Source organism: Podarcis tiliguerta, assembly GCF_965153285.1.
Source record: "Podarcis tiliguerta genome assembly, chromosome: 2".
Taxonomy (NCBI): domain Eukaryota; kingdom Metazoa; phylum Chordata; class Lepidosauria; order Squamata; family Lacertidae; genus Podarcis; species Podarcis tiliguerta.
Window position 1 is genome coordinate 103,607,954 of NC_139535.1, and position 16,698 is coordinate 103,624,651.

General features: G+C 43.3%; 1 protein-coding gene across 2 annotated transcripts in view; it reads right to left on the reverse strand.

Annotated features, from left to right (window-relative positions):
- Positions 1-16,698, reverse strand: part of ANKFN1 (ankyrin repeat and fibronectin type III domain containing 1) — a 222,628-nt gene that overhangs the window by 87,782 nt on the left and 118,148 nt on the right. For both annotated transcript variants that reach the window (XM_083427353.1, XM_083427352.1), the window contains exons 8-9: positions 6,512-6,609; positions 4,073-4,163 (exon numbers count right to left, since the gene is read on the reverse strand). In XM_083427353.1, coding sequence (XP_083283479.1) covers positions 4,073-4,163; positions 6,512-6,609 — 189 coding nt within the window. The remainder of the gene's footprint in view (positions 1-4,072; positions 4,164-6,511; positions 6,610-16,698) is intronic.

A 16,698-nucleotide genomic window follows, 5' to 3' on the forward strand; every position in this document is an offset into this window, starting at 1 on the left:
GGTAAGGTAAAGGTAAAGGTACCCCTGTCCGTACGGGCCCGTCTTGACAGACTCTAGGGTTGTGCGCCCATCTCACTTAAGAGGCCGGGGGCCAGCGCTGTCCGGAGACACTTCCGGGTCATGTGGCCAGAGTGACAAAGCCGCATCTGGCGAGCTAGCGCAGCACACGGAAACCCCGTTTACCTTCCCGCCAGTAAGTGGTCCCTATTTATCTACTTGCACCTGGAGGTGCTTTCGAACTGCTAGGTTAGCAGGCGCTGGGACTGAGCAACGGGAGCGCACCCCGCCGCGGGTATTTGAACCGCCGACCTTTCGATCGGCAAGCCCTAGGCGCTGCGGCTTTTACCCACAGCGCCACCCACGGGGGTGGGGTGGGGGTGAGTAATTCCGCTTTTGACAAAAGTGAGGCTATTTCCCAGTATTTGATTGGCATATCTTCTGTTTTAGAACTGGTCTAAGCATTATCTTTAACATACAGAGGAAGCTGGAAATGGCTTTTGGGTGGTCGCTTTTCCACCAAGGCCAGCCTCATGTACCAGTTAATGGTTGTGCATTGTGGTTGGCACCTGGCATGCCAACTTTTCCTGGCAGCCCTAAATATAATGAGATCAGCTGCTGCACACCATTTCATGTTGGTGGCTTGGAAAAGCCACAGAGAGAAACTGTTTCCAGCTTGCAAGAGTGGTAAAAGTAATGTGTAGACCAATGGCTAGCCTTCTGAATTTGGAGAAAGTTAAGGAGAGGTTCTGATCATACCTCTATATTTTAATATTTTCAAAGAAAACGAAATCTCTCACACACAGAAAACCCTGTATGGTTTTAAAAGAATATGGGTGTAGGGGATCTTTTTCATTCACATTTTCCCATTTCTGTGTTTTGTCATTTTGTTGTGGCCCTGAACGAGCGAACCGAACCTGACCTAAGGAAGCTGTCTAGGAAGTCAGCCCTATAGGATGAAACTGGGTCTAATTCTGAGTAAACATGCACACAATTGCATTGCACAAGGCCATAAAGGAAGTGTAGTAAATCATACTTGGAGAAGTTCTTCCTAACTGTTCAAATATGTTTCTATGTGTGTTCTTTTTATAAAAAGAAATCAGCAATTTTTAATACACATTGCTTTACACAAGTCAACTGTGTGATGCAGCAGCAAAAAAGCTATTGCTATTCTAGGCCATGTCAACAGAAGTATAGTGTTCAGATCAAGGGAAGTAATAATATTACTCTACTCTGCCTTGGTCAGACCACACCTGGAATGCCATGTCCAGTTCTGGGTGCCACAATTTAAGAAGGATGTTGACAAGTTGGAACGTGTGCAGATGAAGGCAACCAAGATGATCAAGGGTTTGGAAACCTAGTCTGATGAGGAACATTTGAAGGAGCTGGGTATGTTTAACCTGGAAAAGAAGAGACCAAAAGGAGATTTGATAGCCATCTTCAAATATCTCAAGGGCTGTCACATGGCTGTCTGATCTAGGAAACTGTGGTTAACAGCTCTGAACTAAGCCAGGATCTTAATCGAACTTCAAACTATGGTTTGGATTGTTCCAAAGCTGGTAACCATAGTTGTCCGGTTTGGACAAAATGAGAAGCAATGGTGAATTGGAAGCTTCATGGTTTAAGACGCTGTGGGTTAAACCACAGAGCCTAGGACTTGCCAATCAGAAGGTCTGATCAGAGCTGCTTGGCAGTAGAGCTGACTCCCACGAGAGGTTGTGGGCTCTCTTTCCTTGGAGGTTTTTAAGCAGGTGTTGGGTGGCCATCTGTCATGGATTCTTTAGCTGAGATTTCTGCATTGCAGGGGGTTGGATTAGATGGCCCTTGGGCCCCTTCCAATTCTATGATTCTAAGGGCTATTTAGGAACACGGGTGGCGTTGTGGGCTAACCACAGAGCCTAGGACTTGCCGATCAGAAGGTCGGCGGTTCGAATCCCCACGATGGGGTGAGCTCCCGTTGCTCAGTCCCTGCTCCTGCCAACCTAGCAGTTCGAAAGCACGTCAAAGTGCAAGTAGATCAATAGGTACCGCTCCAGCGGGAAGGTAAACGGCATTTCCGTGCACTGTTCTGGTTTTCCAGAAGTGGCTTAGTCATGCTGGCCACATGACCCGGAAGCTGTACGCCGGCTCCCTCGACTAATAAAGCGAGATGAGCGCCGCAATCCCAGAGTTGGCCACGACTGGACCTAATGGTCAGGGGTCCCTTTACCTTTACCTTTACCCACACAGAGTGTTGTGTGCACAGGCAAAAGGTTTGTTCATTTCTCAGCTTGTTAAGCCCATATATGATAGCCTTTACATATGGCAATTACCACAAATCCAACTGTTTTGGTTTAGCCCCTTCTTCTTCTCCTATGAAACTGAATGAATGAATCCTAAGTGCGTGGAACTGCTTCTATTCCTATTTACCCAGTTATGCTCACCTCTTACTTTCCTCTTTAACCTGCCCTCTCTCTTGATTGTTGAAATTTAGACCAGAAGCTCCTTGGGATAGGTAGCAAGTTCCCTTCCCCAACAATGGTACAGTACAAAGTACAGTACATTTCTGAGCACAATTCAAAGTGCTGGTACTGATCTTTAAAGCCCTAAACATCCTTGGCCCAGTATACTTGAAGGAGCATCTCCACCCCCATCATTCAGCCCAGACACTGAGGTCCAGCTCTGAGGGCCTTCTGGCAGTTCCCTTACTGTGAGAAGGGAGGGTACAGGGAACCAGGCAGAGGGCCTTCTTGGTAGCGGCACCCACCCTGTAGAATGCACTCCCATCAGATGTCAAGGAGATAAGTAACTATGGAATCTTTAGAAGACATCTTAAGGCAACCCTGTACGGGGGTGTTTAAAATGTTTAATGTTTTATTATGATTTTATATATTCTGGAAGCGGCACAGAGTGGCTGGAGAAACCTAGTCATATGGTCGGGGTACAAATAACATCATCATCATCATCATCATCATTATTATTAGAAAGAGCTATGACCATCAATGGTGCTACACATGTAAACAAATGAACATACACAACTGGGTGTGAGAAAACCAAGGCTCAGTGATACATCATTCACTTTGCATACAGAGTATTGCAGGCTCAACCCAGGGCAACTCCAGGCAAAGCAAGAATAGGTCAAACTTGGTCTGAAGAAGAAGAAGAAGAGTTTGGATTTGATATCCCGCCTTTCACTCCCTTTAAGGAGTCTCAAAGCGGCTAACATTCTCCTTTCCCTTCCTCCCCCACAACAAACACTCTGTGAGGTGAGTGGGGCTGAGAGACTTCAGAGAAGTGTGACTAGCCCAAGGTCACCCAGCAGCTGCATGTGGAGGAGCGGAGACGCGAACCCGGTTCCCCAGATTATGAATCTACCGCTCTTCACCACTACACCATGCTGGCTCTCAGAGAGCTGCTGCCAACCACTATAGGCATTGCTGAACTAGATGGACCAATTGTTTGACTTGGAGTAAGGCAACTTCCTGCTTCCACACGTAAGTTCTTGAAGGATCAGATATTTCACAGACAGCCAAACACAGGGCTAATTGGGAGGTTGAAAGCACATAGATTAACTATCTCTATAAATGCATTCCTTTTTTTTTCTTTTTCTTTTTCTCCCATGATCATTTCACCTTGGCTGAACTAACCTTTTAAATGTCACTTTTTTATTTTTTAAAAATAAATTTTATTAAGTTTTACAGAGAGAAAGTCAAAATTTAATATCTTTTCCCTTTTAAAACCAAACCAAGACTTTTATCTAGATACAATAAAAATCCAAAAAGGGGTGAAGAAATAGAGAAAGAAAGAAAAATAAAGAAAGAGTAGAAAAGAGGTGAAAAGAGAAAAATAGAAAATTAAGATTCAGAAAATAAAGAATTTCCATTTCATCTGTCTGCTATATAAAAACAAACTTTGTCCAATCCAATATAACACCCCACAAAGCCAGTTTCTATAAACAAACATTATCTTCAATCCTCAAATCCAGATCTCATTATTAAATTCCACTTTAAAAGAGAGGGGGAAAGAGAAAATGAATGCATGTTGTTCAAATAATACAAGCAGTCAATGTTGAAATAGACAAAAACTCTTAACCTACTTGAAGGAGAAGCACAGGGGGGCGTGGAAGTCTGAGGCTGCCCCCAGCCTTTCATGTTATAAGCATAAACTCGGACATAATAGATTCGGCCCTGTAATGAGAAAATAAAACAGATGACCCCAAGTTTATGAGCACGGGCAAAACAAGCATTCCATAGTCATGCGGCTACCCATTGACAAAGGAGCGAGCCCAATGACCCAAATACATTTCTTGTAACCTGTTTTATAGCAGGGCTGTGCTGAATGTTCACTAACGTTTGAAATTGGCGCATTCGAGACAGCTGAAGCAACTGCAGAACGTGCGGCTTTGCTTATGGCTGCCTGTGATGATAACACATCAGCCATAGCCCTGTGGCATCAGCAAGAAAAGCATGAAGGTTGCCACAACCAAGCAGCTTAAGTAGAAGTGAGAGCAAATGAGTCTGAGGACAGTGAAACCAATAAGATGAAGAAGCAGAATTAAAGGTAGAGAGGGAGGGATACAGTGGTACCTTGGTTCCCGAACACCTCCGTTGTCAAATGTTTTGGTTCTCGAATGCCCCAAACCTGGAAGTAAATGCTTCCGTTTTCGAACGTTTTTCGGAACCCGAACGTGCGACACGGCTTCGGCTGTGTACAAGAAATTCTTGCAACCAATGGGAAGCCCTCTCTTGGTTTTTGAACGTTTTGGAAGCCGAAAGGTCTTCAGGAATGGATTATGTTCGAGAACCGAGGTACCGCTGTATATATTGTAAACTGTCTTGTGATCTTTGGAGGAAGGGTGGTATAGAAATTTGAATAATTATAATAATATTAATAAGGAGGGAGGAAGACATTACTGAGAAGAAACAGTAGCTAGAGAAGCCAAAAGTGGCCAAATGGCACTGAAGCAATGCTAATAATATGATAACAAGTGTCAAAAATCGACTTTTCTTCTGTGCCTTCACTGTCCACAGTGGAACGTTTCAGAAACAAAGGTTGCCCCCCAAACAAACACAAAGGTTACCCCAAAGAAATATGAGGCATAAACTGCTTCATCACCATCAACATCACCATCATCATTATAATAATAATAGAAAAACGTGTTGGCCGCATGTTTTATTCATGTATTGGCACTGCATTCTCCATCATTTACAATTGGCTTCACCTTATCTCTTACAATATTGCATACTGTATCTCTGGGACCCTGAGAAGTAGTTTAGATTAGCTAGCACTGGGCGGTGCAAGGATTTTATTATTCTTGTAGGTTGTATAAATTGCTGACGATTTGCATCTAAATTGTCTCTCAAGGAACAGCTGCTGAAACAGGTCAAAGGGAGGTCCATGGGATGTGCATGTTAGGGCTACAACCACAATTTTCTAGGTCAACAGAGGTACCCAGTTTTTAGATGTTCCACAGAGATATGAGGAGTTGCCTTCTGCTGAACCAGGCTAAGGCCCAAACTACACATGACATAACAACCTGGGGACTGGTCCTTTCTTGGGATCTACAGGGCTTTCAATCTCCACTCCTGCCCCAAAACACCCCATTTCAGCTGCTGCCTCCCATGGACATGAAACTGGGGAAAAAATATTATCTGGGAAATTGTATGAGGAATCTTATGAATGTCTCCACCAAAGCATTTGTTCAAAGCTAACCTTTGCACAAATAATCAACAACAACAAAAACCCAACTGTAAAAAGACACATTTAAAATCTAAGCTTCAAACCCCAAGATGTTAAATGTTGAGTTTAAAAGTCAGTTTAGAAGAACTTAATGTGCCTTCCCCCACTAACACAGGTTTTTCTTTCTTTTCTTTAAATTAAAAAAATGCAAACGATTTCGAGACAGGAGAATGTATCTGAGATTTCCACCCAGCTGTAAATATTGATGCATTTTTAAAATAAAAAACCCCCTGTTACTGATGTCGAAAGTCACATTCAGCTGCTTATGAAGGACCGAAAGGTGAAGGCAAATGTATGTGAAGTGGACATCCTTATATGCCCCCCTCCCGAGACTCTCCATAGGGAGATCATTGTCCATCCGCCACCCACTTTTAATCTCTATAAAAACACCCCTCTCTCCTTTTAAGTTGCTGCAGCCAGCGACTTTTGTTTCCCCAACAAAGCGGTGGGGATGGAACTGTTATTTTAGGCATCAGACATGGAGTCAGGATTGGATCTCTCCAAAGCCTTTGATCTGCCCTAAGATTAGCCCATGATCCATGGCACAGCAGCTTTAATTCCACTCTCTTCAGATCTCCCCCACTAATACAGCGACTCACAAAACAACCTACAGCCAACCACCCATCCCTTTGTGGTTTTCAGATGCTGGGTACCAGACACAATGCGTTTAATGACTGGCAGCCCTTGCCGGAGGAATGGCGCTCAGCTGTTCTCCTTGAGCAGCTTAAATTCAAAGTGGGCTGTTTTGCTAGTGTTTGGGGAGCAGCGCAATCTAAATTAAGGCCTTGTCATTTACCATGGTGAGGCCGGTGATGGTGCACCTCATAGATTGAAGGTTATCCGTGACGATTTCCCCAGCCAAAGGAGAAAAGTCTTCTGAATAGCTCCATTCCGCTAGGAAACAAAATCAAACAGTGGAAAGGTTAACTAGACATCAGTTGTCTAAGAGAGGAACATTCAGCTAATTTACGTCATCTCTCCCTTGTTTGTCTCAGGCCTCTGTATCAATGAAAGTGTTGAAGAAGGTTTTTTGCATGCAAGTTAAGCCAAGCAAACACTTGCACTTTACTCTCGCAAAGAGAAAGGGAATTTTGGCATGCCAGCAGCTAAGAAAGTACGTGGATCTACTGGTTGCAAATCAGCAAACAATTCGGTGCTTAGGAGGTGACGTTCGGTGGGGTTCACAGTTTGAGGCAACACAAGAGGACAGTTTCATGTGTCTAAAAATAGAATAAAATTGTTGAACCACTGAATTCCTCACATACAGGCACACAATGAAGGAGAACGGAGCTGATAATTATTTTGGAAAACTGATGGACTACATGGAAATGGTGGAAATGACTGGCAGAATCCGAGACCAGGGAGAAGAGTCGATGGAGGAAGATTGGAAAAAATTTAAAGTATATTTACAGAAATATTGCAAAATTAATGAATGTTAGAAGAATACTGGAATGAAGCTATATGGTTTTAGCAGAAAGGTTATTAAGAATTATATGAATATTAATTGTTAATGTGTTAAAGTGGAAAATTTAAAGTTAATTTGTGTTAGGATAAACTATAGAACAAAAATTGAAGAAGAGGGAAAGGATTTGTTGAATTAGCAAATTTGAACTAGAATACAAAAAAGGGAGGTGCGAGGAAGTCGAGGAAATAAGCAAATGAAAGATACAGATATGAAATTTGGATGTGTGTTTAAATGTTTTTGTTTTTTCTTGTTGTATGGTTGTATTGTATTTTTTTATTGTTGACGTATTGTTTGTTGAATCTATGTATTGTTTTTTCTTTATTGTCTTTTTTCATAACTATAAAATATTTAATAAATATTATTTTTTTAAAAAAAAATAATTATTTTGGAAAACCTTTAAGCTTGAAACTTAGGCATTGGGGTTCATCAAAGTTTGATAAAAACATACCCACTCTTTTCACTTTTTCCTACAGATGTCGTTCTCTGTTCTGGGGACAACAGAGATCAATTTCCCTGCTTTTGCTGTGTGCAATAACTAGAAAGCCTTTAAAATGCAATGTGTATATGTTTGTGAGTCCTTTGCCCCTGTTTGCAATGCCTCCTGAGATCACTGAAATCACATACTCATTCACCAGAAGAACCATTTAGAATTAGAATTTCCACAAACACCAAAAACCTGAGATAGTTTCAAAACTGAGCTGCGTGCATTTTTGAAGAATACTATTAAATTAAATCAGGTGCTAGTTATAGCTTATTGAGCTGAAGAAGAGCAAAGGCAGCAAATTTGGAAGAAGTAATCTTAATGAATAAAGGAGGCTGCAGATCTAAGACCACTTTATCTATAGTAAGAAGGCAGAGCAGTCCTAAACCCTTGATATGCTAGCCAGAGCACACATCTAGCCACTGTGCTGTTGCTTTTAAACGAGAAGACGGAGTGGACAATAGCAAGTCTACCCACCTCCATTATATACAAAGGAAATAATACAGAGCCTCATAGTTTGCAGGGCTGTTGCAGCAATAATAAAATGTCACACTTTGATGATTGATGAAATAGGACCTAACTACCGTATTTTTCCGTCTATAAGATGCCCCCATGTATAAAACGACCCCTATTTTTTGAGCCCAAAATTAAGAAATAAATATTTTAAACATTTCGTGTATAAGACAACCCCCAATTTTAAACTTAAAAAATCTGATGGGAAACATAGTCTTATACGCGGGAAAATACGGTATTTTGCAAGGATGGACACCATAGCAAAGAAACTAACTTACGGGCAGCTTCCCTGTATCAAAATAAGGCCCAATTGCTACAGATATGAAAGAAAGAAAGAAAGAGCCATTTCTGTAGTGGCTCCCTGTTCGTGGAATGCTCTCCCCAGGGCGGTTCTCACGGCTCCATCATTGTACACTTTAACATTCCTCTTTAACCAAGCCTTGGGCTGATTAACATCCAATGCCCATTTAAAATGTGTTGGGGAAGGGAGATTATTGGGCTGTTCTTGGTCTTATTTTTATTATGTATTTTGTGATTTTATCTTGTGAACTGCCCTGAGACCTGCAGGTATAGTGCAGTATACAAATTTCATCATCATCATCATCATCATCATCCCTGATTATTGGCTGTAAGAACTAGGGATGATGGAAGATAGAGTCCAACAACATCTGGGAGAGAAGAGGAGGAGGAGGAGTTTGGATTTGATATTCCGCCTTTCACTCCCCTTAAGGAGTCTCCAAGCGGCTAACAATCTCCTTTCCCTTCCTCCCCCACAACAAACACTCTGTGAGGTGAGTGGGGCTGAGAGACTTCAGAGAAGTGTGACTAGCCCAAGGTCACTCAGCAGCTGCATGTGGAGGAGCGGGGAATCGAACCCGGTTCACCAGATTACGAGTCCACCTCTCTTAACTACTACACCATGCTGGCATAATAATAATAATAATAATAATAATAGGATGTGAGGGTGATCTGGCTGCAACATCTGTCACCCCATTGATCGCCAGGGTTGATTCGGCTGATCTGGCTGGCTAAGCGGGTGTCCCCTCCCTCCCTCACCGCTGCATGTGCGTCCCTCCCGAAGCTGCGCACTCGGTGGACGAGGACGACCATCCCAGATAGAAGGAGTGTACGGTTCTTCGGTCAAGGGTATATGATAGCTGCGCTCCCTTGCTAGAACCTCCAAATAATAATAATAATAATAATAATAATAATAATAATAATAGGTTTCCCTAGCCACTCCGGGCGGTTCCCAACAGAATATTAAAAACATGATAAAACATCAGACATTGAAAACTTCCCTAAACATGGCTGCCTTCACATGTCTTCTAAAAGTCAAATAGTTGTTTATTTCATTGACATCTGGTGGGAGGGCGTTCCACAGGGCAGGGGCCATGACCAAGAAGGCCCTCTGCCTGGTTCCCTGTAACCTCACGTATCACAGTGAGGGAACTGCCAGAAGGCCCTCAGAGCTGGACCTCAGTGTCTGGGCTGAATGATGGGGGTGGAGACACTCCTTCAAGTATACTGGGCAGAGGCCATTTAGGGCTTTAGAGGTCAGCACCAACACTTTGAATTGTACTCGGAAATGTACTGGGAGCCAATGCAAATCTTTCAGGACCGGTGTTACATTGTCTCGGCGGCCACTCCCAGTCACCAGTCTAGCCAACCTTCTCATAAAAACCTGTCACAGAACATGGCTTGGTGGGCTTCTTTTAGCTATGTGACCAGGGGCAGGAGATACCCAACCATATACAAGTGTCTGCCTTGAGCCAAAAGTGACACATGCATTTTGCATTAAGGTTTTTCACAGGGCTCCAGACATGGGTTCAGCTTCTGAGACTGTACACAGCCTTTCAAACATAATGTGAGAAGCAGCGCTCAACGAAACATTAACTTTTGTCCATTAACCTTCAGCTCCCTGAAGCTCTAACAACACAAACACCTCAGACTTTATTGAGAGCCACAGAACTATCTCCAGCCGCAGCAATGAAAATTTAGAGGCTGTTAACAGAACATCTTGTATGGGGGTTCTCGCACTGGCGTATAGTAGCCTTTCATTACAGAGTGCCTGTAAGTGTCATTATATTTGATGGCCTGTCACATTTTCCATTGTAAACCACAATTTTCTGGGCTTTATAGCTTTTGCCGCATTAAATCACTTCGAACTAAAGCTGGGTATACAAGCTGCCAAAACAGACAAGTTCCATTACTGGGCTGACATAAAATGGGAGAAGACCGTCCTAGGTTGTTTAATGTCAAACCAAAAGGAATGTGCAGTCTTGTCAGAAGACCCGTTCTGGGGGGAAGAGGAAAATGGGCTTTGATTTGGGGCCATTCTTTGTCATCATGTACAGTGAAACCATACAGCGCAGTACGGAGGGATTTACTGTTGGGAATCAAAGGGAGTTGACAATAGTAGGATCATCAAGAATCAGTGCTAGCTATGGTGAGTTCTAGTCAACTTTCTAAATCAAGATGTTGGGAAGGAAAGGGGGAAAGGGAGGAGGGTTCCCTAAAATTGTTTTTCATATCGCATTTGGAGGAAGAAGAAAAAAGATGACTCTGGAATCCCACAAAGTCTTCCAAACCTTGTTGTTGTTGTTGAGTCGTTTAGTCATGTCCGAATCTTCGTGATCCCATGGACCAGAGATGTTGTTGTTGTTTAGTCATTTAGTTGTGTCCAACTCTTTGTGACCCCATGGACCAGAACACGCCAGGCACTCCTGTCTTCCACTGCCTCCCGCAGTTTGGTCAAACTCATGTTGGTAGCTTCGAGAACACTGTCCAACCATCTCGTCCTCTGTTGTCCCCTTCTCCTTGTGCCCTCCATCTTTCCCAACATCAGGGTCTTTTCCAGGGAGTCTTCTCTTCTCATGAGGTGGCCAAAGTATTGGAGCCTCAGCTTCACGATCTGTCCTTCCAGTGAGCACTCAGGGCTGATTTCCTTCAGAATGGATAGGTTTGATCTTCTTGCAGTCCATGGGACTCTCAAGAGTCTCCTCCAGCACCATAATTCAAAAGCATCAATTCTTCAGCAATCAGCCTTCTTTATGGTCCAGCTCTCACTTCCATACATCACTACTGGGAAAACCATAGCTTCAACAATACGGACCTTTGTTGGCAAGGTGATGTCTCTGCTTTTTAAGATGCTTTCTAGGTTTGTCAGCACTTTTCTCCCAAGAAGCAGCCGTCTTTAATTTCGTGACTGCTGCCACCATCTGCAGTGATCATGGAGCCCAAGAAAGTAAAATCTCTCACTGCCTCCATTTCTTCCCCTTCTATTTGCCAGGAGGTGATGGGACCAGTGGCCATGATCTTAATTTCAAACCTAGGGTTGCCTTATTTCAAGGAATGAAAATCCAGACACAGAAGTTGTTGGGCTCTGTTTTACAACATCTCCCCCCCCCCCCGCCGGAAGTTTTTTACCTATTTCTTAGGGAAATTGCAAAAAAAAACACAAAAAAAACCCACTTCCGATATGGGCTACCCGCATGTTTGCGTTTTCCTGGACATTTTGGACGCTTTTCAAAAATTCCACCCAGATGCCATTTTCGAAGGACGAATCCTGGCTACGTCCAGGAAATTCCAAATGTATGGAAGCCCTATCCAAACCCATCATGAGGTAGAGGTCATCAAAAAAGACAAAGAGCCTATATCAAGGGACCTAAACTATCAAAAGTGATACGGCAGTGGCTTAAATAGCACATCAGTCACAGCCAGAAAATAACCAATGAGTGAAATGCTCCAGCGTCCAGCAATTGTTTTAAAGGAAAAGGAAGTCTGTTTGAAAGGAGGTGTCTCTATTCATTCTGACTTTAATTGGCCTCCCGTGTCTCATGAAATGCTCAGACATTGCTGTATCCCAGATATTATTCTTCCATATATTCAGGGGTATTTCAGTCTGGTTCGTCCATTGGTGAGCTATCACTAATCTTGCTGCGGTCAGTGAAACGCTGGTGAATTTTCATGAGAACGTTTAACAAAATATATCCACAAACTGATGAGGAATGGTGAAGAACTGGACTTGACTGGGAAAATGAGAAACTGAGAGAAACTGAAAATGACATCTTCGCTCAACCCCCCCACACAAAGTAATGTTTGGGTGGAATTTCACATGAAACAAAGTGCTCTTATGCTTACATTGGTAAAGGTAAAGGGACCCTTGACCATTAGGTCCAGTCGTGACCGACTCTGGGGTTGTGGTGCTCATTTCACTTTATTGGCCAAGGGAGCCAGCGTACAGCTTCCGGGTCATGTGGCCAGCATGACTAAGCCACTTCTGGTGAACCAGAGCAGCACACGGAAACGCCGTTTACCTTCCCACCGGAGCGGTACCTATTTATCTACTTTCACTGGTGTGCTTTCGAACTGCTAGGTTGGCAGGAGCAGGGACCGAGAAACGGGAGCTCACCCCGTCACAGGGATTCGAACTGCCGACCTTCTGATCGGCAAGTCCTAGGCTCTGTGGTTTAACCCACAGCGCCACCTGTGTCCCTATGCTTACATTGACCCCAGCATAAATTGGCTTCTAATCCTGGTTTAAAAGATGAGAAAACAAGTGTAAAGGGTGATCATCTACCACCTATAAAGGATTTTGAATGTTCACTCTTTTAAACTGGCGTATAACGAAAGGGCTCAATGGCCATCTTCCACCTCTTCAGTATTTTATTTTCCTTCTATCAGAATGTGGCATATATCTGAAAGCAGTTCCCTGGACCTTGTCAAATTTGCAGAGATTCAGCCCTTAAACACTGCGAGTAGCTTTTAAATGCACTGGGCAGTGTTATCAAACATCAGAAATTGCCTGAACTGAATGCCCTAGAAACATTTAAAATGCAGGTATAGATGTTTGGGCAAAACAGGTCATGTAGTATTATATTTTTAAAGGCAGCAGCAGGGGTGAAATATTGTACAATAGTCTTAGATAATATTTGCTTTTCTCCTGCTAATAGCTTTCCTTACCCATCAGCTGTAAGGGGAAAAAAAGATGAATCCTGATTCCCCATGGAAATGCAACACATTTTCAGTAATGCACGCAAGAACCAGGATGTACTTACCAATAATGTTCAAGAATTTCAAAACAGTGTGAAATACAGTGGTGCCTCGCAAGACGAAATTAATTCGTTCTGCGAGTTTTTTCGTTCTACGAGTTTTTTCGTCTTGCGAAGCACCAATGTGTATTGACGGTTTCCCATAGGAATGCATTGGCGGTTTTTTAAAAAAAGGCGCAAGACGTTTCGTCTTGCAAAGCAAGCCCATAGGGAAATCCGTCTTGCGAAGCAACTCAGAAAACGAAAAACTCTTTCGTCTTGCGAGTTTTTCGTCCTCCGAGGCATTCGTCTTGCGAGGTACCACTGTACTTCCAACAGGCTGGGTATTATTATCATTTCTGTGTCACTACTGCAGATACTGCAGATAAATTCCACTACTTTATCCTGCCTTTAAAGGGTCTCCTTCTTTTAGAGATAACATTTTTAAAATATATATATTTATACTTCTCAAGTTTATACATTTCACAATCATTTTGACATTTCAAAGCTTGACTTCCTTCCCCCTCTTTCTGTGGTTCCTTAAGTTTATTTTTAATATATTCTGCATATCCAAATTAACTTAATTTGCTCATTTATTCATCGTCTTTAAATATATACTGCAGCTTCATGCTGCAGATTATTACAATAATCCTGCCAATGTTCTTACCTGTTTACAATTTATCTGTAAATATTCAATAAACCATTTCCATTCTTTTATTTAAAATGATGTTATCTTGATTTCTTACTCTTCCGGTAAGCTTTGCCATTTCTGCATATTCCATAAATTTTTGTATCCATTCTTCCTTTGCTGGGACTTCTCTTTTAGAGATAACATTGCCTGAATAAGGGGGCAGAGGGAGAAACAGAACTCTCCCTTGTATGCAAGAATGAACAAAGGGCTCTCAATACATTGGGGAGTAAAAAGTAAATTTTCAGCTGTGGAATGTTCTTCATCAGTGGCGTAGCGTGGGTTGTCAGCACCCGGGGCAAGGCAAGTAATTTGCGCCCCCTAACCCGGGGCAAGGCAAGTAATTTGCGCCCCCCGCTGCACTGTCCCTCCCCCAGATAGTCCCTCGCTCTCTCTCCGCACCGCACCACATGCCTGGCACCCCCCCTCCACAGTGGGCGGCGACCCGGCAGCTCGGATCGGATTTGCACAGCCAGCACTGCAGTGAGAGAGAGTGAGTGAGCCAGGTAGGGGCAGAGAGCTGCGAGTGCAAGCGCACCCCCCCAAGCTGTTGCGCTCTGTGTGGCCACCCCCCCTGCACCCCCCACGCTACGCCACTGTTCTTCATTATGAAGCATATGGGGACAAGCTCCCTATTGACTTCGGAAATGGGATGATAGAGGCATTATTTTCTTTTGGTCACGCTGTAATACCATCATCACCTCATAGACTTCTAAACTGTAAACAACAGTGTGCCAATTGCATCTCGTTCAGGTGTGTGCAAACCCCCCAGTAGAAATCTCATTAGTCTTTTCAAACTTTTTTGCCCATCCTTGAAATTCCTCAGGTGTTTGGCCTGAAAGGAACTCGCTATCCATTTCTCTTTAAGGTGCAATCTGGTAGCTGCCATCCCTTGAAACCTTCTGTCCATCTGACCAAACTCTTCATCCTCCTTTGTGATTTCTCAGATGTGTTTCCTGAGGAGAAACACCCACATCCACTTCGGATTTCACTTTGGGTGAAATTTCTGTGGCCATAAACTTACGGCCAGCGCAACTTTCTGAACCCTTCTCTCAATCTGGGATTCAATCAAGACGAGCCTGCTTTTATAGCCTAACGTTAATTCTAGGAGGCTGCTGAATTTCTCCTGAGAAATTTCATTATTGACATGAATTCAGGTGAGCCTTTCTTCTGACGCGTATTGCCATCTGGTTGTGCACATACTGTCTCAGTAAATGGGCCCACAGAGGCCAGCTTGGCAACCCTTGTGCGTATTATCTTCCAGTAAATGTGGTCCATAAAAAGGACCTTCTGTCATCTCCCACCCTCAGGCAAATTGTCACAGCAAGTGGAAGTCTAGCTATATGCAACAAAGTAGTAGCCCAGATATGAGCGACTTATGAAACAATTTCACATTTCATCATACGTTCTCCAGAGTTATAATATTGCACAGAGAGAGGGATGGAGTGACACTATATATATATATATATATATATATATATATATATATTCTGGACAAACTACATTTAGGACTTATGCTTAGGACTATTTTCTTTTCCCCCCTAACTAAATCTTTAAATTCTTGTTAAAACACTTCTAGATGGTGCTTAGGGATCAAAGAAATTCTCTCCTCAGCATGGGGCCTCTTAAGCTGTGAAATCTTACTTTCCCTGACAAAAGCACTGGCTTTGAGGTGAAAGATGGAAATCAGAAGCCTCAGAGACTGAGGGATAAGAGCTCAGGGAGGCTAAAACAAACATAAACACTGACTCGGGCCTTTTTAATGTGGCTTACTGTTATATAATGACATCAAGAAGCAGTTTTACCCTGAGACAGAGCCAACCTCGTCCAACATTTTCTACCTGAGTGGCAGCTGCTCCCCAGCACCTCAGATCTGAGCATAGCTGTCAACTTTTCCATTTTCTTGCGAGGAATCCTATTCGGAATAAGGGAATTTCCCTTTAAAAAGGGGAAACATTGACAACTATGGATTTGAGGTATGCAGAACCATGTGGTCCATCTATTATACGGAATGCCATACGTAGGCAGTTGGATAATACCACCCAAAATGACAGAAGATGAAAGAATCCCTCAAAATTCTGTTTCTTTCTGAATGTGTCAGGTGCTTTGCCTGAGGAGGAACCTTCATATTCACTCTGAATTTTGCTTTGGGAAATCTATCGACACAGATTGGCTTGTTTTGCTTTAGGGTTACATTTTGGTGGCAGCTTTGAATACGGACTATGAGAAATGGAAGCATTAAATGGCCCCTCTCTGTTTGAACTAGGGCTCTTCACACATGCTTCTAAGCTGTGCTATTTTCTAGAAAAAGAGAAATAACCACAAACAGATTCCTGTTCTCTTATAATAGCAATGGCACCCACCTGAGAGGTACTGAAAGTGAGTTTCAGTGAATTCCGTCTGAAAAAAATCCCTGCTTCTGAACAACCTAGAAGATCAGGCTAGGGGTTAAAATATATTGTTGTTGTAATTTTAGGGAGGAGGGACGTGGGTGGCGCTGTGGGTTAAACCACAGAGCCTAGGGCTTGCCGATCAGAAGGTCGGCGGTTCGATTCCCCGCCATGGGGTGAGCTCCCGTTGCTCGGTCCCTGCTCCTGCCAACCTAGCAGTTTGAAAGCACGTCAAAGTGCAAGTAGATAAATAGGTACCACTCTGGCAGGAAGGTAAACGGCGTTTCCGTGCGCTGTTCTGGTTCGCCAGAAGCGGCTTAGTCATGCTGGCCACATGACCTGGAAGCTGTACGCCGGCTCCCTCAGCCAATAAAGCAAGATGAGAGCCGCAACCCCAGAGTCGGCCACGACTGGAC